Source organism: Rhinopithecus roxellana, chromosome 13 (genome assembly GCF_007565055.1).
Source record: "Rhinopithecus roxellana isolate Shanxi Qingling chromosome 13, ASM756505v1, whole genome shotgun sequence".
NCBI lineage: Eukaryota > Metazoa > Chordata > Mammalia > Primates > Cercopithecidae > Rhinopithecus > Rhinopithecus roxellana.
In genome coordinates this window covers 130,033,823-130,057,892 of record NC_044561.1, presented here as the reverse complement: position 1 = coordinate 130,057,892, position 24,070 = coordinate 130,033,823, and the positions used below count along the sequence as shown (strand labels likewise).

The 24,070-nt window shown below is 49.2% G+C and overlaps 1 protein-coding gene across 9 annotated transcripts in view; it reads left to right on the top strand.

Annotated features, from left to right (window-relative positions):
- NFATC2 (nuclear factor of activated T cells 2) overlaps positions 1-24,070 on the top strand; it is a 179,991-nt gene that overhangs the window by 95,883 nt on the left and 60,038 nt on the right. For all 9 annotated transcript variants that reach the window (XM_010363374.2, XM_010363376.2, XM_010363375.2 and 6 more), the window contains exon 6: positions 14,173-14,313. In XM_010363374.2, the coding sequence (XP_010361676.1) occupies positions 14,173-14,313 (141 nt within the window). The remainder of the gene's footprint in view (positions 1-14,172; positions 14,314-24,070) is intronic.

Genomic DNA, 24,070 nt, shown 5'->3' with positions numbered 1-24,070 from the left:
ACTGCAACCTCTGCCTCCCAGCTTCAGGTGATTCTTCTGCCTCAGCCTCTGGAGTAGCTGGGATTACAGTCGCCCACCACCACGCCCAGCTAATTTTTGTATTTTTAGTAGAGATGGGGTTTCACCATGTTGGCCAGGCTGGTCTCAAACTCCTAACCTCAGGTCATCCACCTGCCTCCACCTCCCAAAGTATTGGGATTACAGGTGTGAGCCACTGTGCCCGGCCTATGTATGTTCTTTGGTAAAGTGTCTGTTCAAATATTTGCCCATTTTTAACTGCGTTATTCATATTTTTATTGTTAATATGCATCAGTTCTTTATATATTCTGGACATAAGTCCTTTGTCAGATTTGTGTATATTTTTCCCATGGCTGTGGCTTACCTGTTTATTTTCAGGTAGTGTCTTGTATCTTTTTTTTTTTTTTTTTTTTTTTTGAGACGTCTCACTCTCGTGGCCCAGGCTGGAGTGCAATGGTGCAACCTCAGCTCACTGCAACCTCCACCTCCTTGGTTGAAGTGATTCTCCTGCCTCAGCCTCTGGAGTAGCTGGGATTACAGGCACCTGCCACCATGCCCAGATAAGTTTTGTATTTTTAGTAGAGATGGGGTTTCACCATGTTGGCTAGGCCAGTCTTGAACTCCTGACCTCAGGCAATCTGCCCACCTTGGCCTCCCAAAGTGCTGAGATTACAGGCGTGAGCCACCACGCCTGGCCCAGGTAGTGTCTTTTCATGAACATTCATATTTTATTTTGATGAAGCCAAATTTGTCATTTTCTTTTCGTCTGGGATTAGTGCTTTTTGCATTCCTCCAGGAAATCTCTGCCTGTCTGAAGGCAGCAAAGACATTCTGTTACATTTTCTTCTGCAAGCTTTTCGGTTCTGGTTTCATGTTTGGGGCTCTGATCAGTGCAAGTTGGTTTTTGTGTATGGTGTGGGGTAGGGTCCAGCTCCATTGTTTTCCCTATGGAAATTCAGCTATTTCTTATGCTTTTTTTTTTTTTCTGAAAGCAAAAATTAGAAAACCTACGACCCCAATGCTTCCTGCACGCCTTCCATTTTATCCCTTACTTTACCCTCCTGGGTCTAGTTGGGAGTTGGGTGCTAGTGCAGCATTTCTTCAGGAAACCTTTAGAATTAGGGAGGCCCGGGCCAGGTGTGGTGGCTCATGCCTGGAATCTCAGCACCTTGGGAGGCTGAAGTGGGCAGATCACTTGAAGTCAGGAATTCGAGACCAGCCTGGCCAACATGGTGAAACCCCGTCTCTACTAAAAATACAAAAGTTAGCCAGGTGTGGTGGTGCATGCCTGTAATCCCAGCTACTCGGGAGGCTGAGGCATGAGAATCACTTGAACCTGGGAGGCAGAGGTTGTAGTGAGCCAAGATCACACCACTACACTCCAGCCTGGGCCACAGAGTGAGAGTCCATCTCAAAACAAACAAAAGAATTAGGGAGGCCCAAATGGCATGTTGACTGTGCTTTACTTTGTGCATCTTATCTTGTTCAGCTTATTTTGTTCAGCTGCTCCTGCTGGAAGCTGAAATGACTCACGTCATTATCATGGACTTCCCAATATTTATTCTTTCAATTAAAAATACATTTGGCATGTGATATATACTGTTCTGGGCACTAGGGATACAGCACTGGACAAAACAAAGTCCCTGCCCTCACAAAGGTTACATTCTAGTGGGGAAGGCAGACAGTAAACAAGCAAAGACAGCACTTGAGAGCCTAGCATCATGATGAAAATAACACGGACCACGGGTTGGTGGCTTGGTGCGGGAACAGCAACATCACCATGTTGACTAGGCTGGTTAAATGTGTGTGTGTCATGCCGATCAGGGAAGACCCCTGTGAGGATGGAGCTTGTTCACCCAGACCTGAGTGATTGGTCCACGGGGAGGTATAGCCAGTACAAAGGCCCTGAGGCAGGGATAAGCTCGAGGTCTCCAGGGAGGAGGAAGGTACCCCAGGAGACTGTGTGGAGTGCTGTAGGTGGGGCAAGGGGTCAGAGGTGAGGTCTGAGCCCAAGGTGGGGAATTTGGATTTTATTCTAACTAAGATGGGAAGCTGTGGGTTCCAAGTAGGGGGTTGACATTATGTGTTTTCTATACACATAGTTTTTTGAGATGGAGTCTCACTCTGTCACCCAGGTTGGAGTGCAGTGGCATGATCTTGGCTCACTGCAACCTCCGTCTCCCGGGTTCAAGCGATTCTCTTTCCTCAACCTCCTGAGTAGCTGGGACTACAAGAGCCCGTTACCATGTCTGGCTAATTTTTTTATTTAATAGAAACAGGGTTTCACCATGTTGGCCAGGCTGGTCTCGAACTCCTGAACTCAGGTGATCTGCCTGCCTCAGCCTCCCAAAGTGCTGGGATTATAGGCCTGAGCTGCCATGCCCAGCTGTGATTTCTATTTTAATATTCATTTAGCACACAGCCTAGCACATAGTAGGTGCTAATCAATACTTGAAGGCAGAATGAAGGAAGAAAGAAGATGAGAGGCACAGGACAGGGAAGAGGTGTAGAGAAATGAGCAGTTATTAATCACCTACTGTGTGTCAAGCACCTTCTGTATTGTGGCTGAATCAGTATGAGAAGAGGCTGGAAAAACTGTAGCATGGAGAAGTGAACTTGTCCGTGGCCATCCAGCTAGTGAGGGGCAAGCCAGTGGTGACATCGTATCCCACTGAGCCTCGGGGCATCGAGGCTGAGCTACATATTGAGTGATAGATTAATTTGGGCCAGAAACCCAAAGGGTGGTATCATCTCATTAGAAATCAGAGACCAGCTCAGGGGCCTCCAGGGGGCTGTGGGCACCTGTCCACCCCACTCCCCGACCCCCCAACCCCCCACCCCACCCCACCCCCCGCCACTAGATTGTCTCCCTCAAGATCCTATAGTGGTAAATCTTGGATGAAACTGGGGCATTGGACAGAGAGCATGTTGGCCAGGCCTTTGTCAGCCTCTGCTCTCCAAGACAAATGACCAGGAAGCCCTATTTCAGAAGCGCCAGAAAGTCGCATGATGGGGAGAAACAGTTTAGAGTGGTGGTTAGGAGTGTGGGCTCTGGAGCAGGTCGCTTGGGTTCAAATCCTGCCTCTGCCACTTACTGGCTGCTTAGTCCTGGCAAGGTTACTTAAACACTCTATGCCTCGCTTTCCCTATCTATAAAATGGGAAGAATAATAGTACCTTCCTTGCGGTGGTGGTTCAATGCGAGTGTGTCTCACACAGGAAGTGCCACACGTGATCCCACAGTGTAACTCAAGTGCCTCCTTTGTGGTGGCCCAGTGTGGATGGATCTCATTGTCTTGCCTGCAGCCCTCATGTAGTTCTGTAAAGCAGGCTTTACGTACCTCTGGCTGTCACCCTGTCACTGCAGGAGTCTGAAACCCAGGAAGCAGTAGGCTGGTGTGAGAGTCGAGCAAACATTCATTGTTTCAGGTGAGCAGACAGCCTGTAACACACCCTGCTGCTGGGAAGGAGCCCCGATAGTTATCTGGCCCAGTAGGGTGGGCTGGCTGATGAGTGAGTGGGGGAAAGTTGTTTTTTTTGGAGAGCCGAGGATTGGGGTGGCTTCTGTGCTGATTGAAATAGTTACCTGCCCAGCCCTTTACTGGGCTAGTTATGAGGGAGCTGGGAAGACAGAGGGCCCTTCTGAACACCTACGGTGTGCCCACGAATGCTCTGAGGTTAACTCATTTCCATCCTCATCATAACCTCAGAAGGCCCATCTTAAATGCTTGCTCAATTCATTTGTTCAGAAGCATTTGATTACATGCCAGTGATGGAGGCACTGAAAAGCACCCTTGCAGGGTGTGGGCGCCTACAGGCTGAGGCTCCGAAGGATGAGTGACTTGCTACAGTCCCACGGCTGGCAAGGCAGGGGCAGAGCTGGGGTTAAAGCTGTGCTGTTTTCTCTGTCCAGGCTGCCTGGGTTCCTCAGTGATCCAGAGCTCATCAGGTTAGGGGCTGGTGAGCTCTGGATCACTGAGAATATTCCCGCTGGGTCTGGGAATATTCTGAAGAGGGTGCCTGTTAGTACATTGGAATGGTAGAGTAGTGATCCGATCGGAGGAGAGACAGCAGCTCCTACTCTCCCTGATGTGCTGCGGAGTGGATGAGATAGGAAAGTCTCACAGGAGGGGCCCCTACTGCTGCATTTCTCCATATGAGAAAGCTGAAGCCGAGGGCTCCCCACCGAGGCCCACAGCTAGAACTTCGTCACTCACTGTGTGTCCCATGCATTTACACACATCATACCCCACTCCCTTGCCGTGGACCTCAGTGTTTCCCTCAAAGAGGTGAGCCCCACACTAAGGGAGATTTTGGTTCCCCTCCACTCTCCCACTTCCCAGGGAAGACCCACGGAACAGCCAGAGTGGAGGCTGAGGGGCCTGTCTGCTGGCCCTGCTCACAGCCTCTCCCGGGAGATGCCTGAGTCAGCAGCACATTCTGGGCCAAGCCAGGCCCAGCCAGACCAGGCTCACGGCCAAGGATGGGGCCTGATATAGAGACAAGAAGGGCTTATAGCAGCTGGAGCGCCGAGGCCAGGGTTGCTCAGTGCTTGGGCCAGAACGATGACCAGTGGGAGGAACTTTCTTGCCTGGGCTCGCCGGTGCCTTTCCCACGAAGTCCCCCATTTCACTGCAGAGGGACCCGTGGGGTAGTGGAATCCCACAGTGTAGGTCCAAATTCTGCCTCTCCATTCGCTGTGAGCTCCCGAGCTTATTCCTTCTCTGGGAGGATCAATATCTTCTACTCTAAAATGGGAGTGATTCCTGCTTTGTGGTCTCATGAAGTTTAGCAATAAAAATAAACACAACTAACGTTCACTGAGTCCTGATGAGATGCCATGCAGTCCCATGGATTAGCTCATTTAATCTGCAGGCAGCTCAGCGAGGTTAGTGCTGTGATATTCCCATTTTATAGATGAAAAACAGAGGCAAAGAAATTAAGTGTCTTGCTCAAAGTCCCAACATTAGAATGTTACTTTTATCTGTGAACCCTAAATTGCTTCCTGGTGTGGGTGTTTTAGAATATTTTTAAAAATGTGTATATGATGTGCCTGCAATCTATAGTCTTTATAGCATTTGTAGTTGTCTGCTGTTACTTATTTTTATTTTTTTCAGATAGTCTCTGTCACCCAGGCTGGAGTGCAGTGGCGCAATCTCAACTCACTGCAACCTCTGCCTCCCAGGTTCAAGCAGTTCTAATACCTCAGCCTCCCGAGTGACTGGGATTACAGGTGCATGCCACCATGCCCAGCTATTTTTTTTTTTGTATTATTAGTAGAGATGGGGTTTCATCATGTTGGCCAGGCTGGTCTCAAACTCCTAACCTCAGGTGATCTGCCAGCCACAGCCTCCCAAAGTGCTGGGATTACAGGCATGAGTCATCCCCCCTGGCCTGTTATTTTTTAAATTTAAATTTATTTTTATTGTTGAGACAGAGTCTTGCTCTGTCACCCAGGTTGGAGGGCAGTGGTGCAATCTCAACTCGCTGCAGCCTCCATCTCCCAGGTCAAGCAATTCTCTTGCCTTAGCCTCCCATGTAGCTGGGATTACCGGCACGCACCACCATGCCCAGCTAACTTTTTTTGTAGTTTTAGTAGAGATGGGGTTTCACCATGTTGGCCAGGCTGGTCTCGAACTTGTGACCTCAAGTGATCTGCCCGCCTTGGCCTCCCAAAGTACTGGGATTACAGGGGTAAGCCACCATGCCCAGCCTGTTCACTGTTATTAACAGAACCTGCCCTCTCTGCAGGAGCGAGTTTCTCTAACCAATCTCTCCTGAGGTTCTTGGATAGATCGTAATTCTTGGCCACCTGGCTTGATGGCAAATTTCAAATAGTTGGACAATAACATCCCATTTCCAGGCCCACTTGGGGTGATGTGGGGGACCCTGTGCTGGTGTAAGTTTTCTTCGCTGAACCTTTGCAGTGGCCGCTGCTGTGCTGCAGGTGAGCACTGTTGCAAGAGAAAGTAAACACCCAAACTGGTTAAACCAACAGCGTCCTGTTGATTCAGAGCTCGTAAAATACAAGAGCCCCCAAGGCACTTTATGACGTGCCAGAATCCAGGGGCAGGAGGGAAGCCTGGGGAAGTCCCTTTGCAGGGGCCACCTTGAAGCTTAAGCTGGAGCAGAGGTCAAGACTTCACCCGCAGGCCTGAGCCAGGCCCTCAAAGATGACTTTAAAAGAAAGGTGCCTGACGGCCGGGCGCGGTGGCTCAAGCCTGTAATCCCAGCACTTTGGGAGGCCGAGGCGGGCGGATCACGAGGTCAGGAGATCGAGACCATCCTGGCTAACACGGTGAAACCCCGTCTCTACTAAAAACTACAAAAAAAAAAAAAAAAAAAAAAACTAGCCGGGCGAGGTAGCGGCGCCTGTAGTCCCAGCTACTCGGGAGGCTGAGGCAGGAGAATGGCGTGAACCCGGGAGGCGGAGCTTGCAGTGAGCTGAGATCCGGCCACAGCACTCCAGCCCGGGTGACAGAGCGAGACTCCGTCTCAAAAAAAAAAAAAAAAAAAAAAAGAAAGGTGCCTGGTTTGGTTGGAAAACTGCAGGCTGTGTGGTTTGGATTGTCTGCAATCTCAGAAATGAATGCGAGAAAGGGGGGCTGATGAGGAGGGTGGGCGCAAGCCTGGGAAGCCCACTGGGCTTCCTGAGAGCCCTCCCAGCCACCCTGGACCTGTCACCTAATTAGCAGCCATAGGTGATAAGGAGGTTGCATCAGAGAGCAATGGAGAAGTAGAGCTCAGGAGGGTAATTTGGGCTGCTGTGCACTGGCTTCAGTTCCTCTTTTAAAAGCTAATGACTTTGCCTCTGGGTTCTCTGAAGACTGGGGCCTGCCCTGGAGGAGTTCCCCATCCTCAGGTGGCCTCTTAAGTGTGGAACTTAGCTCTTAAGCAAATGTGCACGACAAGTCACCCAGAAAGATTGTTAAAATGCAAATGTCTGGCTTCTGCCCAAGAGATTGGGGCACAGTGGGTGAGGGATGTGGACTGGTCATCTGCATTTTTATCTAGCACCTTCTGACCCTGTGTTGGTGGGGGAAGGTTCTACTACAGGTGACCTGGGAGCCACACTTTGAGAAACCCTGGCAATCGGGGTCAAGAAACCTGAGCCGGGCGTAGTGGCTCATGCCTATGATCCCAGCACTTTGGGAGGCCGAGGCGTGTGGATCACCGGAGCTCAGGTGTTTGAGATCAGTCTAGGCAACATGGCAAGATCCAGTCTCTATTAAAAAAAAAGAAGAAGAAGAAACCTGGGTTATGGCTCAGGATTCACCGAGAACAGCAGTGACCATAGAGGTGACCTGTGTACACACATGCATGTGTTTGGTACATATATGGTAAAATATATAAGACAACAATGTCTGTGGCTGGCACATACAGCCTCTCAGAAGCTACAGCTTTCAGTGTTGCTAACCTTGCTAACCCGTGTTTATTAAGCCAGACGCACTTTTGATGAACTTGTTTAATCCTCATAATAACCTGTGAAGTGGGACTATTAACAGCCCCATTTTACAGATGGGAAGACTGAGGCTCAGAGCTGTGAAAACCGCTACAAGGATCACCCAGGGGGGTGTCCAACACTATAGCCTTCACCAAGAGCAGGTGCTGCCCTTCACTGAAGCCGAGCTCTGAGCATCTGTCCACTCCTCTCTAGATGGGAGTAACAGTGTCTTCCTTGCTGTAGGGCTATGACTTAAGGGTTTAAACAAATAAAATGTTTTGAAAATAACTTAGCAAGAAAAAGAGGGGCATTTTTGAAAGTTAACGATAGCAAAGACTATCATGTCTCACGCTGTTACTGTGTGCTAAGCAGGGGCCATTTTGCTTTATATAGGGTATTTTCTCCTATTGTGGTAAAATACACATAAAATTTACCCTTTTAGCTATTTTAAAGTATGCAATTCAGTGCATGAAGTACATTCACAATATTGTACAACTGCCACTACTCTGTAGTTGCAGAACTTTTTTTTTGAGACGAAGTCTTGCTTTGTCGTCCAGTCTGGAGTGTAGTAGCATGATCTCGGTTCACTGCAACTTCCGCCTCCTGGGTTCAAGTGATTCTCCCACCTCTGCCACCTGAGTAGCTGGGATTACAGGTACATGCTACCAGGCCAGGTCAATTTTTGTATTTTTTTAGTAGAGATGGGGTTTAACCATATTGGTCAGGCTGGTCTCGAACTTCTGATCTCAGGTGATCCGCCTGCCTCAGCCTCCCAAAGTGCTAGGATTCCAGGCATGAGCCACTGCGCCTGACCAAACTTTATCATTTTTGCTTATGAGGAAACTGAGGCACAGAGAGCTGCCACTCGAAGGTCACACACTGAGTAAACTATGAAGACAGAACTTGAACCTGGACAGAGTGACATCAGGCTGAGAAAACCCCATCTGGCCTGCAGAAGTTTTTTTTACCACCAGAGAAAGAAACATCTCCTATGTTAGCAGCCACTGCCCAATTTCCACCCCCAGCAAGCCCCGATCTGCTCTCCGTCTCTCCGCGTTTGTCCGTTCTGGCCAATTGACATAAATGGGATCGCATGCCATTTGTCCTTTTGTGTCTGGCTCCTTTTACTTCGCCTAATGGTTTCAAGGTCCACCCATGTCATGGCATGGAATAGCACTTCATTCCTTTTCGTGGCTGAGTAATATTCTGCATGGATATACCATGCTTTGTTTATCCATGTATCCGTGGATGACCATTTGGGTTGATATTTGATATTTTACCATTTATATACTGACCGCGTCCATATATTCATATGCAGGGTCTTGATGAGGGCAGGTACTGTTATGACTTTACAGAGGAGGCATCTGTAACTCAGAGAGGTGAAGTGACTTGTCCAGGGTCACAGAGCAGGGGTGGCAGATGCAGGACTCAAAACCATGGCTTTCTGACCCCAGAACCAGCAGTTAATGATGTATTCTCTTGCAGCTCCCAGGGCCCTGCATTGCCCTGTAGTGATGGTACCACAGATCAAACCTGGCTGTGGCCTCTTGGAATCATTTGAAGATTGTTTTTGTTTTTGAGACAGAGTCTCGCTCTGTCGCCAGGCTGGAGTGCAGTGGCGTGATCTCGGCTCACTGCAACCTCTGCCTCCCCGGTTCAATTCTTCTGCCTCAGCCTCCTGAGTAGCTGGGACTACAGATGCGTGCCACCACGCCCAGCTAATTTTTTTTTTTTTTTTTTTTTTTTTGCAGTTTTGGTAGAGATGGGGTTTCACCATGTTGGCCAGGATGGTCTGGATTTCCTGACCTCGTGATCTGCCTGCCTCAGCCTCCCAAAGTGCTGGGATTACAGGCATGAACCACTGTAGCTGGCTTGAAGATTTTTTTTTTTTTTTTTTTTTTAAGGTAAAAATGATGCTGGTGTCCTGATCCTCAGATCATTTAAGTCAGAATCTCTAGAACAGCTGTTCTCAACCAGGGATGATTTTGCACCCATCTTCCCCAGGGGATATCCAGCCTTGTCTGGAGACAATCTTGGTTGTCACAACCGGGGGGTGGGGTGCTCCTTGCATCTGATAGGTAGAACCCAGGGATGCTGCTAAACATTGTACAATGCCCAGGACACCCCTTGCCTGCTGGCCACAAAGAATTATCCAGCTCCAAATGGCAATGGTGTCAAGGTTGAGAAACCTTGCTTTAGAATTGGACCCTGGGCCGGACACAGTGGCTCATGTCTATAATCCCAGCACTTTGGGAGGCCAAGGCAGGCAGATCGCTTGAGCCCAGGAGTTCAAGACAAGCCTCAGCAACATGGCAAAACCCTGTCTCTACAAAAATAAGTAGGATGTGGTGGCACACACCTGTAATCCCAAGTACTCGGGAGGCTGAGGTGGGAGGATCACTTGAGCCCAGGAGGTGGAGGCTGCAGTGAGCCATGATGCCACCACTGTACTCCTGCCTGGGTGGCAGAGTGAGAGCGTGTCTCACAAAAAAAAAAAAAAAAAGGAGGGGAGGGTGTGGGTGTCAGTATTTTTAACTTCCCATTCAAATTGGCCAGGGCTAAACAGAGCTGCTCAAACGTGATAGTGCACAAGAATCACATGGGCTCCTTGTAAAACTGCAGATCTGGGCTCGGTAGGTCTGGGGTGGGGCCTGAGGTGTACGGCGTGTCTGACAAGCTCTGCAGTGATGCCAGCGCCTCTGGCCCGCACTTAGAGTTGTGAGACTAGAATACAGCTAAAGGCATACAGGCAGCCGAACTAGATTCTCACTGTTTTCTCTTTTTTCTGTCTCTTTAGATTTTCATTTAAAAAAGAAAAAAAAAAAACGTTTTCCTTCAGGTAGGGAGGTAGGAAATGCAGACTTGGCGAAGGTTGAACCTGTTGGTTGCTGAGACTATGAGGCTTTGAAGGGAGAAGCAGTGAGGCTGCCGCAGGAAAGAGGAGCTGTGTTCACAGAAGTGTGCAGTGATTCACAGCTCAACTGTCTGCGCCAGCCTCCCGCCCAGCACTGAGAGCTTGCAGCCCCTTCCAGTCCCCAGTCCGCCTGGCCACAAGCCTTGGGCTGGCTTGCCCAGTAGCGATGACTCAGGCTTTCCACCTGTAAAACGGGTGGGATGCTCTCGCCACTGCCCCACCCATCCACGGGGCCAAAAGCCCCCAGCTGCTCCCCAATTTCATCAAAGGCAGATCTTCAAAGCCTGAACCTGCAGCTGCTGTTCTTGCTGCTAATAAATCTCATTTGTGGCAGCTCAATTAGGAAGTCATCACAAAACTTTGATATTGAAAGAAAGGATTAATAACCCAGCCCATGTGGGAGAGATTAGCCGCTTCTGCGGAGAGATCTTTGTAATCTATCCTTGCAGCCGGCAGCTCCTGGGGCAGCGCTGGCAGGCGGATCTCTGGGAACAGGGCGCCTGGGCTGAGCTGGAGTTGGGAAAAGCCATCAGGGGATTGGTCTGAGTCGCTGCTGGGTGGCACTTTCAAGGTGGAGTGTCTGGAAGCCTCTGGCTGGTACATAGTGACTCCTGAAATGTTGCCAAGTGCATCGATGCTCCATTGAGTGGCCCCAGCAGATGCAGGGGGATGCCAGTGGCCTGGAGGCCCAGGCAAGGCAGGAGAGAAGGGTTAGAATTGGTCTGTGGGCCTCACGCGGTTGCTGCCCAGGCTCCCGGATGGGGAGGTCTGCAGGCTCCTGGCATGGAAGGGGCTGGCCCTCTGCCCAGTTCTCTGGGCTTGGGGAGGAATGCCAAGAGCTCAGACTGACTCACCCCAGGGGGCGGGCCCGGCCTCTTGGCCCACGCTGGAAGGAGAGAGGCCTGAGGAGGCGGGGCCCTGGCTGTGGCTGGGACCTGTTTCTTGCCTGCCCTGGGAAGATGGCTGGAGCAGGTTTTCATTCTTTTCTGCAGCCTGACTTCTGGAATAGGTGACTGCTAGTTAACCTAAGAGATTGGGCTCTGGAGCTGGAGAAACCTGCTTTTGAGGGTTCAAATCTAAGCTTCACCATGGATCCTTGGCCAAGCTGTGACCTTACTTCTCTTAGCTTTGGTTTTCTCCCCAGTCAAATGCGAATCATTTTAATACTTCCTTCCTCAGAGGGTTGCTATGAGCATTCAAGTATAGCATTCTGGTTTAGTGCTCAGCAGGGGCCTTTCCTGTTCCTCCATTTTTCATTTATTACAAATATAGATGAGGACAAGATTAATATTATTGGAATACAATTGGAGATACAGACATAGCCATAGCCAGCAGCCCCACCCACCCACCACCAGCACTCATCCACCCACCCACCCACCCACTCACTCATCCACCCCCCACCCACCCACTCACTGCCACCCACCCACCACCCTCACTCATCAACAACCCACCAGCCAGCCAGCCATCCACCCAACAGCCACACCCACCATCCACCATCCATCCACCCCCCACCCACCCCCCCCACCACCCACCCACCACCCACCCACCACCCACCCACATCACCCCACCACCCACGAGCCAGCCAGCCAGCCACCCACCCACCCACACACCCACCCACCCACCGCAGCCAGCCAGCCACCAGCCACCGAGCCACGCACCCACCCACCCACCCAGCCAGCCAGCCAGCGGCCAGCCACCCAGCACCGAGCGACGCACCCACCCAGCCAGCCAGCCAGCCCACCCCACCCACCCAACCCACCCACCCACCCACCCCAGCACGCAGCCACCAGCCAGCCAGCCAGCCACCCAGCCACCGAGCCACGCACCCACCCAGCCAGCCAGCACCACCCACCCACCCACCCGCCCACGCAGCCAGCCAGCACCCACCACCCACCCGCCCACAGCCAGCCCAGCCACCCACCCACCCCCCCACCCACCACCCACGCACCACGCACCACCCACCAGCCACGCACCCACCCACCCACCACCAGCCAGCCATCCAGCAGCCAGCCACCCAGCCACCAGCCACGCCCACCCACCCAGCCAGCCAGCCATCCACCCACCACCCCCCCACACACCCACCCACCCACGCAGCCAGCCAGCCACCCAGCCACCGAGCCACCACCACCCACCCACCCAGCCAGCCAGCACCAGCCACCCAGCCACCGAGCGACGCACCCACCCCATCCAGCCATCACCCACCCACCACACCCACCCAGCCACCAGCCACATCCACCAGCCACCACCCAGCCACCAGCCCCCACCACCATCAGCCAGCCAGCCACACACCCACCCACCCCCCACGCATCCAGCCAGCACCCACCCCCCCACCCCCCACGCAGCAGCCAGCCACCCACACACCCACCCACCCACCCACCCACCCACAGCCACCCCACCAGCCACGCACCCACCCACCCACCCACGCATCCACCCACCCCACCACCACGCACCCACCCACCCACCTATCCCACTCACCCACTCATCCATCCAGCCATCCAGCCATCCACCCACCCACCCACCCACACACACACCATCCATCACCATCCACACACCCACCCACCCACCCACCCATAATCCATCCAACCACACACCCACCACCATCCATCATATACCCACCCACCCACACACACACCCACACACCCACCCACCCACACACCCACCCAACCACACACCACCCACTCATACATCCATCCACCCACCCACCCACACACCCACCCACACACCCACACACCCACCCATCCACCCACCCACCCATCCACTCATCCATCCATCCACCCACCAACTACTATGTCCGTCTCCTAGGTTCTCGGCACTACCCCTGGCCTAGGCTTACAGCAGTACACAAAGCAAAGCCCCTCCCTCCTGGGCTTACATGCTAGTAGGGGAAAGATGAAAGAAGATAAACCAATACAAGCTATATATAATGTATCTGAAAGTGAAAAGCTCTATGGAGAAAAGCAAAGTAGGACAGAGAAAGCAAAGGTGACAGAGAATGAGAGAGAGGGACCAGGCTGGGTACTGCTGTTTTAACTCTGGGGAGGGGGTGGGGTGGGTTAAAGAAGCCTCTCAGAGGAGGTGACAGCTGAGTAGAGACCTGCAAGAAGTGGAGAAGGGAGCCATGTAGGTTACTGGGGAGGACAGACACTAGAAAGTGCAGATGCTCAAAGGTAGGAGTGTGCTGAGTATGTGTGAGAGACAGAATGTTCTAGAAGTGTGGCTGGAGCAGAGTGAATGAGGGAGAGTTCTAGAAAAGGACATCATGGGGGTAGATCATGGATATCTTAAAGACTATGTTAAAGATCATAAATGAATTCCAAAGGCAATATGTCTAAACCTTCAGGTACTATATCCCAAGCTTAGCATACATGATGCCTTCATGTTTTGACTGACATCAAATGTACAAAGAAAGGATATATTTTAACAAAGGAAACCTCTTATAAAGCAGTTGATTTGCCCATCCCTTTATAAAAGGATAAAACCAATTCTCATGTACCTGTCCTCCTTATAAGGACAACAGGCAGCCTCTGGCTTCCTGTAAGAACAGGCCTCTGTCCCTTGATTCATGAAAATGAAATGTGTTGTTAGAGGGAAATTAGCTCAAATGACTTAGAGCACTTTCACAAGGCATAACATTTATATAGTCATTGATTGTCAGGGGTGATGGTTCCACATTTTAGATAACAACAGGTGACACAGGTGGGCAGAGCATGTCATGTCTCATTACCATGAAATCAGACCTCCTCTTTTGAGCAGACATCTCCCCTCATCACAGTGACTTCTCTCTCTCTTGCCTGCAGCCCAGCGATCTGCTCACGAGCTGCCCATGGTTGAAAGACAAGACACGGACAGCTGCCTGGTCTATGGTGGCCAGCAAATGATCCTCACGGGGCAGAACTTTACGGCTGAGTCCAAAGTCGTGTTTACTGAGAAGACCACAGGTCAGTGGATTTTTGAGCTCTTTCTCTGTCCCCTAGAACCATTCAAAAGTGACCATCTCTTTCTTCCACACAACATTGGTTTTGGAGGGTAGATCCCACCGTGCAGTTTTATACCCTGCTCTTTTCACTCAGCGTATCTTCAGGGATTGTGATGGCCACACCGTTCACCATTGCATGAATGTGCCATTCTACATTTTAACTCTTCTAGGTCAGTTTGACAGGAAATAAGATTATCCCCCACCCTCAACCCTTTTTTAAAAATTACGTTTTTTACATAAGGAAGGAAATTTTAAAAACTTTTTGCTGTTATCAAGGAGGGAGGCCAAACAGCAAAGTGATAAAGCATGCATTCTCTGGCCCTGGATATCTTGGGTTCAAATTCTGGCTTTGCTATCTGCTTGCTCTGTGATCCGAGGCATATTACCTAACCTTTTTGTGCCTTAATTTCCTCATATATAAAATGATAGTAACAAAATTTCTTACCCCATAGAGTTGTCATGGTGGTTAAATGAACTAATACATGTCATGTAATTCTAATAGCGACAAGTACAGCATAAGCCAATTGATATTGGCTACTTGTATTTTTATTATAAGTAGTTCTACAGTTAATCATCTTATACTTCTAAGATTAATAAATCTTGTACATGAATCTATATGTATATCTTTTTAGTCTATTTAGGGTTTATTCCTAGCAGTGGAATTTTGGAGAGTCATTCTGAAGACTTTAAATACATATTGCTAAATTACCTTCCAGAAATCTACAAATTGACGTTTCCGTCATGTCAGTCATAGTTTCACCCCCCAAAAAATCATTGTGGAATTGGTACTTCTTTCTACTTTGCATTTCCTTGCTATGAGAGGCATAACATTTTGTTTGTTCACCAGGTGTATTCTTTCTTTGGTGCACTGTCAGTGTCTTTTTCAGTGGGTATGTGGTAGAAAAGATGCTGATCTGAAGTAGGAAAATATCAGATTAAGCAATAATTAATGAAACAAATGTGTTGTTAGAAGGAAATTAGCTCAAATAACTTGGGACACTTATTTTGGATACTAGAACCAATTTTCTTTTTCCTTAACAGACATGATTTCAGTAGGTTACTTCAAAGAGGTGTTGATGTTTGTCTGTCTGTTTATTGTCCTTAGAACAATCCGAGAACATAACAGGTGGGTTGTCCAGTTGGCGGGATTGTGCACTGCACAAGGGCACCTTCTCTGAGGGCTACCATTCAAATTGAATATATCACCAGTTTACACATTAGTAAGACAAATTCTGGCAGGTAGAAGCAGACTGTCTTAGGCAAAGAATGCTTCTTCCAATCTCACACAAATCATCCTTTTGGGATGGGCTGGACATGTGACCGGGGTGTGATAACTGCATTCTCACAGTTGGAAGCATAACAGGAGGCAGAATTTATTTTAAAAGGGTTTGGTGACGCCTTTGCAAAAAACAAAAAAGGTATTAAGTAAGGCTGTGGCATACAGGGATGCCACAGGGATCCCTTTGGGGATGCTTCGGGGAGTGGTTTAGAAGGCAGATGTCACTGAGGTTTGATGGGATGTAGTGGTGTAGAGAGGCATTAAGAATGCAGGTGGCAAGGCCAGCCACTAGGCAGGCTGCGTGCCACCCGGGCAGCTCTGCTACTCACTGGTGGTGTCACCTGCTGAAAGTCTCCCTCATCTATCCCCACCTGAAAAGCAGGGACAGTGACAGTGCCTACCACAAAGGTAAAGTCTGAATGAATTAAAGCAAGTAAACTTAGCACCAGAAGTGCTCGGTAAGGGGCAGGGGCTGCTGCTGTTTTTCTGGAGCTGCTGTGGATGGGGAAGGAGAAGAGGTTGAGTGTTGAGATTGTTCAGTTCACGTGGTGCGCTTGGCCAGCTGAGCTTTAGCACGCAGGAGAGGAGGTCTGTGTGGGGATGAGGTTGGGCAGGGAGGATGGGTTCCATTTTGGAAGTGGAAGTGCTGAGTCTGTACCCATGGGCCTTCTTGGATGAACCATGACCTCACCTCTGTGGAAAGGCAAGAGATTGGGAGGTACGTGGCCACGTGGTCTTGACTAAGAAACCAGATCCTGGCTGCAGATGTTATCTTGGGAGCTGTCAGCAATGAGATCCCAGGTGAAGTCCTGGGAATTGGCTCTGACCTCCCAGGATGGCCTCCAGTGTGAGAAGGGGAGACTTAGAGGCTGAGAGCCACAGCCTTTAAAGGTGGCAGAGGAGGAGCTGCCACAGCAGGAGGAGGAGAACCAGGGGGGTCTGGTGCCCTGGAGACCAAGGGAAGGAGATGTGGGAAGGGTAAGCAGAGGCTTACCCTTGCATGCTATGAAGGTCACAGAGCCCGAGGTCAGCCTGAGAGTCCAGAGAATGGGGGGCCTCTGGTGATTTGAATCACATGCACCCAGGTCACGGTGAGCTGAGGAGTGAGCTGAGGAGTAACGTTGCTTGAGGGATCAGAGATGATGAAGGTAGAGTCTGCTGCAGGCAAGAAGGCTCTGCACCAGCGGTCCCCAACCTTTTTGGCTCTAGGGACCAGTTGCATGGAAGACAGTTCTTTCCAAGGGTTGGAAAGGTGGGCTGATGGTTTCAGGACGATTCAAGCACATTAAATTTATTGTGTACTTTATTTTTATGATTATTACATTGTAATATATAATATATAACTCACCATCATGTAGAAACAGTGGGAACCCTGAGCTTGTTTTCCTGCAACTAGATAGTCCCATCCAGGGGTGATGGGAGACAGTAACGGATGATCAGGCATTAGATTCTCATAAGCCATGCGCAACCTAGATCCCTTGCAAGCGCAGTTTACAGTCAGGTTCACACTGCTATGAGAATCTAATTCCAGGCTCATCTGACAGGAGGTGGCGCTCAGGTGGTAATGCAAGTGATGGGGAGTGGCTGTCAATACAGATGAAGCTTTGCTCACTCACCCGCCACTCACCTACTGCTGTGTGCCCAGTACCGGTCTGTGGTCCGGGGTTGAAGACCCCTGGTCTATACCACATTGTTAGCCTCAGCATTATTGACAGTTTGGCCCAGATAATCACTTGGCAGGGGCGCTGTCCTGGGCACTGTAGGGTGTTCGACAGCATCCCCAACCTCCACACGCTTGATGCCAGTAGCGCGGCCCAAATTATGACAACCAAAAATGCCTCCAGACCTTGCCAAATTTGCCCTGGCAGGGAATATTGCCCCTGGTCAACAACTGCTGGTCTATGGCTTAGAAATTTTCAGGAAAGACAAGGAAAGGAAAAGAAGAGCATGAGGAAAAATCAATATCAGGGTTACCTTAAGCCTTCCCCTGTGCTCTCAGCAGTGCAGGCCCAGCGTCTGCTTGGCGGAATGCCTGCACAGCTCCCCTAAGCCGTCCTGCAAAGTGGGGTGCAGGGAGGAGGCCTGGCCTCTGCTTGCTTTGCCTTGAGGGGCTGACCCAGCCACACAGGGCTGTTGCCTGAGTGGTCTCTATTTACACTGAAATCTTTTTGTATATATACTTTTAATCCTTTTTTTTAAAAAAACAATGTTTTGAGACACCGGCTCTGTCACCCAGGTCGGAGCTGAGTGGCATGATCATAGCTCACTGAAGCCTCGACCTCTTGGGCTCAAGCGGTCCCCCCACCTCAGCCCCCCAAGTAGCTGAGACTATAGATGTGCTCCACTGTGCTCAGCTAATTTTTTAATTTTTTAGTAGGGACATGGTCTTGGCATGTTGCCCAGGCTGGCCTCTAACTCCTGGGCTCAGGTCATCCTCCTGCTTCAGCTTCCCAAAGTGCTGGGATTACAGGCATGAGCCACTATGCCCAATCTAATCCTGTTTTTAAAATAGCAATACAGCATGAACATATTTTCAGTTATTTAATAAATATCCTTTGAGAACCTTATTTTATTTGGGGTTTTTTGTTTGTTTGAGACAGTCTTGCTCTGTCACTCAGGCTGGAGTGCAGTGGCATGATCTCAGCTCACTGCAACCTCCACCTCCCAGGTTCAAGGTGATTCCTGTCTCAGCCTCCCGAGTAGCTGGGATATTACAGGCATGCACCACCGCACCCAGCTAATTTTTGTATTTTTAGTAGAGACAGGGTTTCTCCATGTTGGCCAGGCTGGTCTCAAACTCCTGACCTCAGGTGATCCACCTGCCTCGGCCTCCCAAAGTGCTGAGATTACAGGCATGAGGCACTGCGTCCGGCCTGGGAACCTGATGTTAAATGGATGCTTTGCATTCCATCATGTTGGGTACTTGATTTAACTGTATTCCCTTTTACTGGGCATTAGGCTGCTTCCATCTCTGTGGTATTAAAAGCCACTCAGCAATGAATACCTCCTGCATTTCTTTTGTCAGCTAGGTAAACACTCATGCTCTCAATCCAGGTTGCTTGTGTTCAAAAGCCAGTGCTACTCCTTTCTAGCCATATGACTTTGGGTAGGTTACTTAGCCATTCTGGGCAGCGGTTTCCTCATCTGTATATTGAGGATGAAGACATTCCTACCCATGCGCTGGCCCTGAGATTAAGAGTTCATATGTGTTAAGTACTTGTAACAATGCCTGGCATGTAGTAAGTGTTTAATAAATGTAAGTGAATACTTCTTGTTATTGCTGTTGCCTAAGGTTAAGGCCTTTGTGTGGTATAATGGATTCAAGAGGTGCATTTTTGAGTATCTTGATATACTTTGGGGCAGGTTTATTTTTCAGGTGATGGACCAACATAAAATATGCTGTACAACAAGAATTTGCTAGGCTCTCATGAGTCAGAGATCAAATTAATATGGCTAGGGTAGAGGCTAGTTAACACCAGGAAATACATTTGGATGATCAGGAAGAGGTCAGAACAGAGTTCTCCCATGGCCAGGTAGATATACGGCCTTGGTTTGGTCTGGGCATGGGTAAGGTAATAGAGAGTCACAGTGGCTTCTTGAGCAAGGGAGGGGCATGAAATGTCAATGACCAAGTAAGCATGGCCTCTCCAGCTTTGATGCATCTCCAGTACCAGGAAGCCATCCTGCTGGCCTTCTTCTGACCTTCACAAGAAGCAAACGGCCTTAAAGTGCCTCATCTGTGGTGGGGAAAATGCTAATAAGAGATGAATACTGGCTGACACGATGGCTCAAGCCTGTAATCCCAGCACTTAGGGAGGCTGAGGCAGGCAGATCGCCCGAGGCCAGGATTTTGAGACCAGCCTGGCCAACATGGTGAAACTTTCTCCACTAAAAAAAAAAACAAAAATTAGCCGGGCGTGGTGGTGTGCGCCTGTAATCCCAGCTACTTGGGAGACTGAGGCAGAAGAATTGCTTGAATCTGGGAGGTGGAGGTTGCAGTGAGCCAAGATGGCATCACTACACTCTAGCCTGGCGGACAGAGAGAGACTCCATCTCAACAAAAAAAAAAAAAAAAAAAAAGGAAAAAAAGATGAATACTTCCTACTCATGCCTAGTTGGCAGAGCCTCCACGGGGAGGGGGCGTTGCTGATGGAACTGTGCAGGGAAGAGTTTGAGGCTGGATCCTACCAAGTTCCTTATGGAGTTAGGAGCCAGCCAGCTTTTAAGCACTCTGGGAGTTTAATTATTCTGAAGCTATCCAAGGGCATCAATTAAGCATTTGTGGAATGAATGTACGAATGGCATTTATTCTCTAGCTTCTATTCTCTTGGTTTCAGAAGAAATTTCATATTTACCTCTTGAAGGCAGGAAAACACAGCCTGTTTCAGCTGTGAAAAGTTGGCTGTTAAGAACAAGACTAATAATCACAGTTCCTATTACTGGCCATGTCTGCAGGCAGTCCTGTGCCTGCCACTTTCTGTGTGTGGTCTCATCTAAGCTGGCACCCGTGGGAGGCAGACAGTTTAGCTTGGAGAATCCAGGGGACTCGTCCACAGGTGATATTCAGCATTGACCTGTCATTCAACCTCTTGGGGCCTCAGCTTCCCTGTCTGTAAAATGAGATAGTGACAATCCTTCTTTCCTAAAGTTAAATATGTAAATAAGCAGCATGCACTGAGTGCTCCTGGGATGTTCATCGTTATTTTCTGAAATGGGGTCTCACTATGTTGCCCAGGTTGGCCTTGAACTCCTGGGCAACACAGTGAGTTCAACATAGTGGACTCCAGCTATCCTCCTGCCTCAGCCTCCTGAGTATTTGGGATTACAGGCGTGTGCTTTTGTTATTATTTTTATGGTCTTGCAGTATTCATTGCTCAGGACATAGTCATCATTCAGTTGATACATACTGGCCCAGGTGCTGGCCTAGGCTGGGAGAGATTTGGGGGGCTGTAACCCACAGTGGTCGCCAGCACAGCTCTGAGGTCGGATGGCCTGGGTTCAAATCACTGATCTGCCTTTAGTAGCTGTGTCATTCTGAGTAAGTCACTTTACCTCTCTGAGCTGACATGTCCTCTATTGTAAGATACAGATGATGATTCACTTCTCTTGGGATGCGAGATTAAATGAGATTCTACAGGTTGGGTGCTTTGCATAGAGCTCGGAACATTGAACATGTTCATTAGGTGTTAGCTTTTTTTATTCTCATCATTATATTTTGGCTGTGGAAAGACAAAGACAGGTAAGACTTTATCTCGTGGAACCAAGAGATATTAAAAAACAGTAATAAGTACTAATAATGAACATTATTAGTAATTTAGTAATCAGTAATTAGTAGTTCATTAATAATGAACTATGTGCCAGGCCTTATTCTAAGCACTTTGTATGTGGTAACTAATCTGATGCCTCATAAGAGCCCTACAAGATAGACTACTGTTTTCTCAATTTTACTGATGGGAAACTGAGCACAGAGAGGTTAAGTAACTTAGTGAAGATCACACAGCTGGTAGAGGGCAGTGGTGGGATTTGACCCCAGGCAGCCTGGCTGTATACCCCACACCTTGGACTCTGTTGTTCTCGGCTTAAAAAGCCTAGAACCAGGTTAATTTTGCATGAAGACCCTTCACTGCTCTGAGTCACAGGCTGGAACCATTTTGTGGTGATGGGGACCCTTGAATTATCCACTTCAGCACTCTGGGCAGCAGTTTGAATCCTCCAGTGTTTCTGGCATCAAGAGGATACATTTCTGACCCTTTCGTGCCTAACTAAAGAATCCCAGGTGAATGTAGTTCCTGCGTGAATGACAAGAGACAATCGGGGGTGTTAGAGACACGGTGGGCTCCTCTGCGGGGGCTGTCTGGCTCTGAGGGCTCTCTGCAGAGAGGGGGCTCGCCTTGCATTCACTGGTCCTGCTCTTTTGACCCCAAGCGCTCACCTCCCAGCCCGGGCTGCCTTCCGCAGGGGGAATCCCTGTTGCTCAACTTCTTTTTTCCAAAACTCATCCCCGTTCCCATCTCCATGGACATTTGGCCAGCAAGGGCTCTGCGGGGCGGGGCGGAACAGTTGAAGTTGTCCAAGGAAGGGGAATCCCAGCTGTTTCTCACATTAAGGAAAGGTGACAGCCTCCTGGGCTAATCTTAGCCCCGAGTTTGGTCATCGGCACCACCAGCTCCAATGTTCTTTTTATAGCTGTCGACTAAAATGGAATTGGCAGTTTCCACTCCAGCAAGATGACAAATTGGAGAGTGGTGGAAAACCAGTAGGAGAGGGGCAGCGTGGTGTTTCTTAAGTTAGAAAAGCTTGGTGTTTTGGAAAATGGCATCTTATTTATAGCAGCAATAATAATAATGATTATTATATTATTTGTATTACTATTTTTGATTATTTTGGTGACTTTCAAGAGCCTGTGTGATCTGGCCCCTGCCCATCTCTCTGACCGCAGCTTTTTTGACTCTCTCCCTGCCACTCGGCTTAGCAACACCTGGCTTTACTCTGTCCTCAAACACCCCAAGCCCATTTCTATCTCAGGACCTTGGCTTTCTCAGTGTGCTCTTAGAATGTTCCTCCACCATTTCTTTTCTTTTTTCTTTTTTCCTTTATCTTTTTGTTTTGTTTTGTTTTGTTTTTTTGAGATGGAGTCTTGCTCTGTCGCCCAGGCTGGAGTGGAGTGGCACCAGTGCGCAATCTCAACTTACTGCAAGCTCCATCTCCTGGGTTCACGCCATTCTGCTGCCTCAGCCTCCCAAGTAGCTGGGACTACAGGCGCCCGCCACCATGCCCGGCTAATTTTTTGTATTTTGTTTAGTAGAGACGGGGTTTCACCGTATTAGCCAGGATGCTCTTGATCTCCTGACCTTGTGATCTGCCCGCCTCAGCCTCCCAAAGTGTTGGGATTACAGGCGTGAGCCACCGCGCCTGGCCTCCTCTACCCTTTCTTTTCAAGCCTGCCACCTCCTATTCCTCCTAGTCTCGGCTCAAAGGTCACTTCCTCCACGAGGTCCTCCTTGACCGTCATTCTGAAGTTGTCCCACTTCCCCAACACCTTGTCACCTTTTGTGCCACTGCCCTGCTCTGTTTTCTTGGTGGCACTTAGCACTGTTGAAATCACCTTGCCTGTCTGTTCATTTATCATCTAGTCTCTCATGCTGGACTCTTAGTTCCTTGACAGCAGAGACTCAGTGTTTGCTGCTGTATCCTCAGCATCCAGAGTGGTACCCAGCACACAGTAGGTGCTCATTTGTGTCGTTGAATGAATACATCTCTTTCAGTCATCACTCGAGCCCTGAGAAACGGGCAGCATCATTCCCATTTTACAGATGAGGTAACTGAGGCTCATAGATGTCAAGTCATGCACCCCAGGTCAGCCCACAACTGGTGACAGAGGTAGAATCCCAAGGCAGCATTTGTCATCAACTCCAGAGTAATTTTTTCTAGTCATGTCAGAGAGGACAAAGAGAAACCAAACAGAACAATTAGGGTCTTTCCTATTTATCATTCTCAGTAATTGCTGAAAAGCCATTTGGATGTTCTCTGAAATTTAAAAAATGTGTAACCCCTCAGGCAAAGTTCACGCTGGGAAGTCCAGGCTGTTCCTGGCTTCAGTGGGAACACTGGCCCTTGGCCACATGGCCTCAGGCGGAGTCGGGGGTCCCAGCAAAACATTGCAAAACAGGAAAAAATCTAAGGACACAAAAATAAAAGTGATGTGGCAGCAGGAACGGGGTTGCCATGACTTTGAGCGACTCGCTGAGCCTGGGTGGGATCCAATGTTTTGGAAGGTTCCTTCACATGACACAGAGTTTTGGAATTTTTCGGCTGGTAAATCCTTCTTAATTCAGGCCCCCAGGCTCGGCCAACTAGCTCCCTGGCTCTCTGTGTCCCGCGGGGGCGTAGGTTGGAAACTGGCCTGCATCAGATTACTCAGCTTTGAAACTTAAATTGTTTGAAGAGAATTTTTTGTTTTGTTTTGCTGGACGATTTTCTTGGAACGGTCTGATGGCAGAGGCTCCCATCACCTGTCCAGAGGACAAATTGATTTTTTAGAAAGGAGGCGTGGGTGTGGAATTCCCTCTTTCCCACTGAGTCATCATATCCTGACATGAGTCACTTTATTACTTGGAGGTCCCCAAAGGTTGTATTTTGAGCTTTGTTTAATAAATACAAATGCATGTGCTTAAAATATATATATATATATTTTTGCTAAATTAAGTATTTTTTCCATGAATTAGTGCCCTGGAACAATCGGAACCATCTTAGAGCGGACACCTGCTCTTCCCACCTGTTTCTCTCCCTGGGTTTGGTTGTACCCGGCGTGATGTTTTCTCGAACAATAGACCCGGTATGGGAGTCTCTAGATGGGGCTTCCCTCTGAGAAATGTCAGACTTCAGGCAGGGCTGGGGCATGACTAAGGCTCTCCGGACCTTTGCCCTCAGTGACTCACGT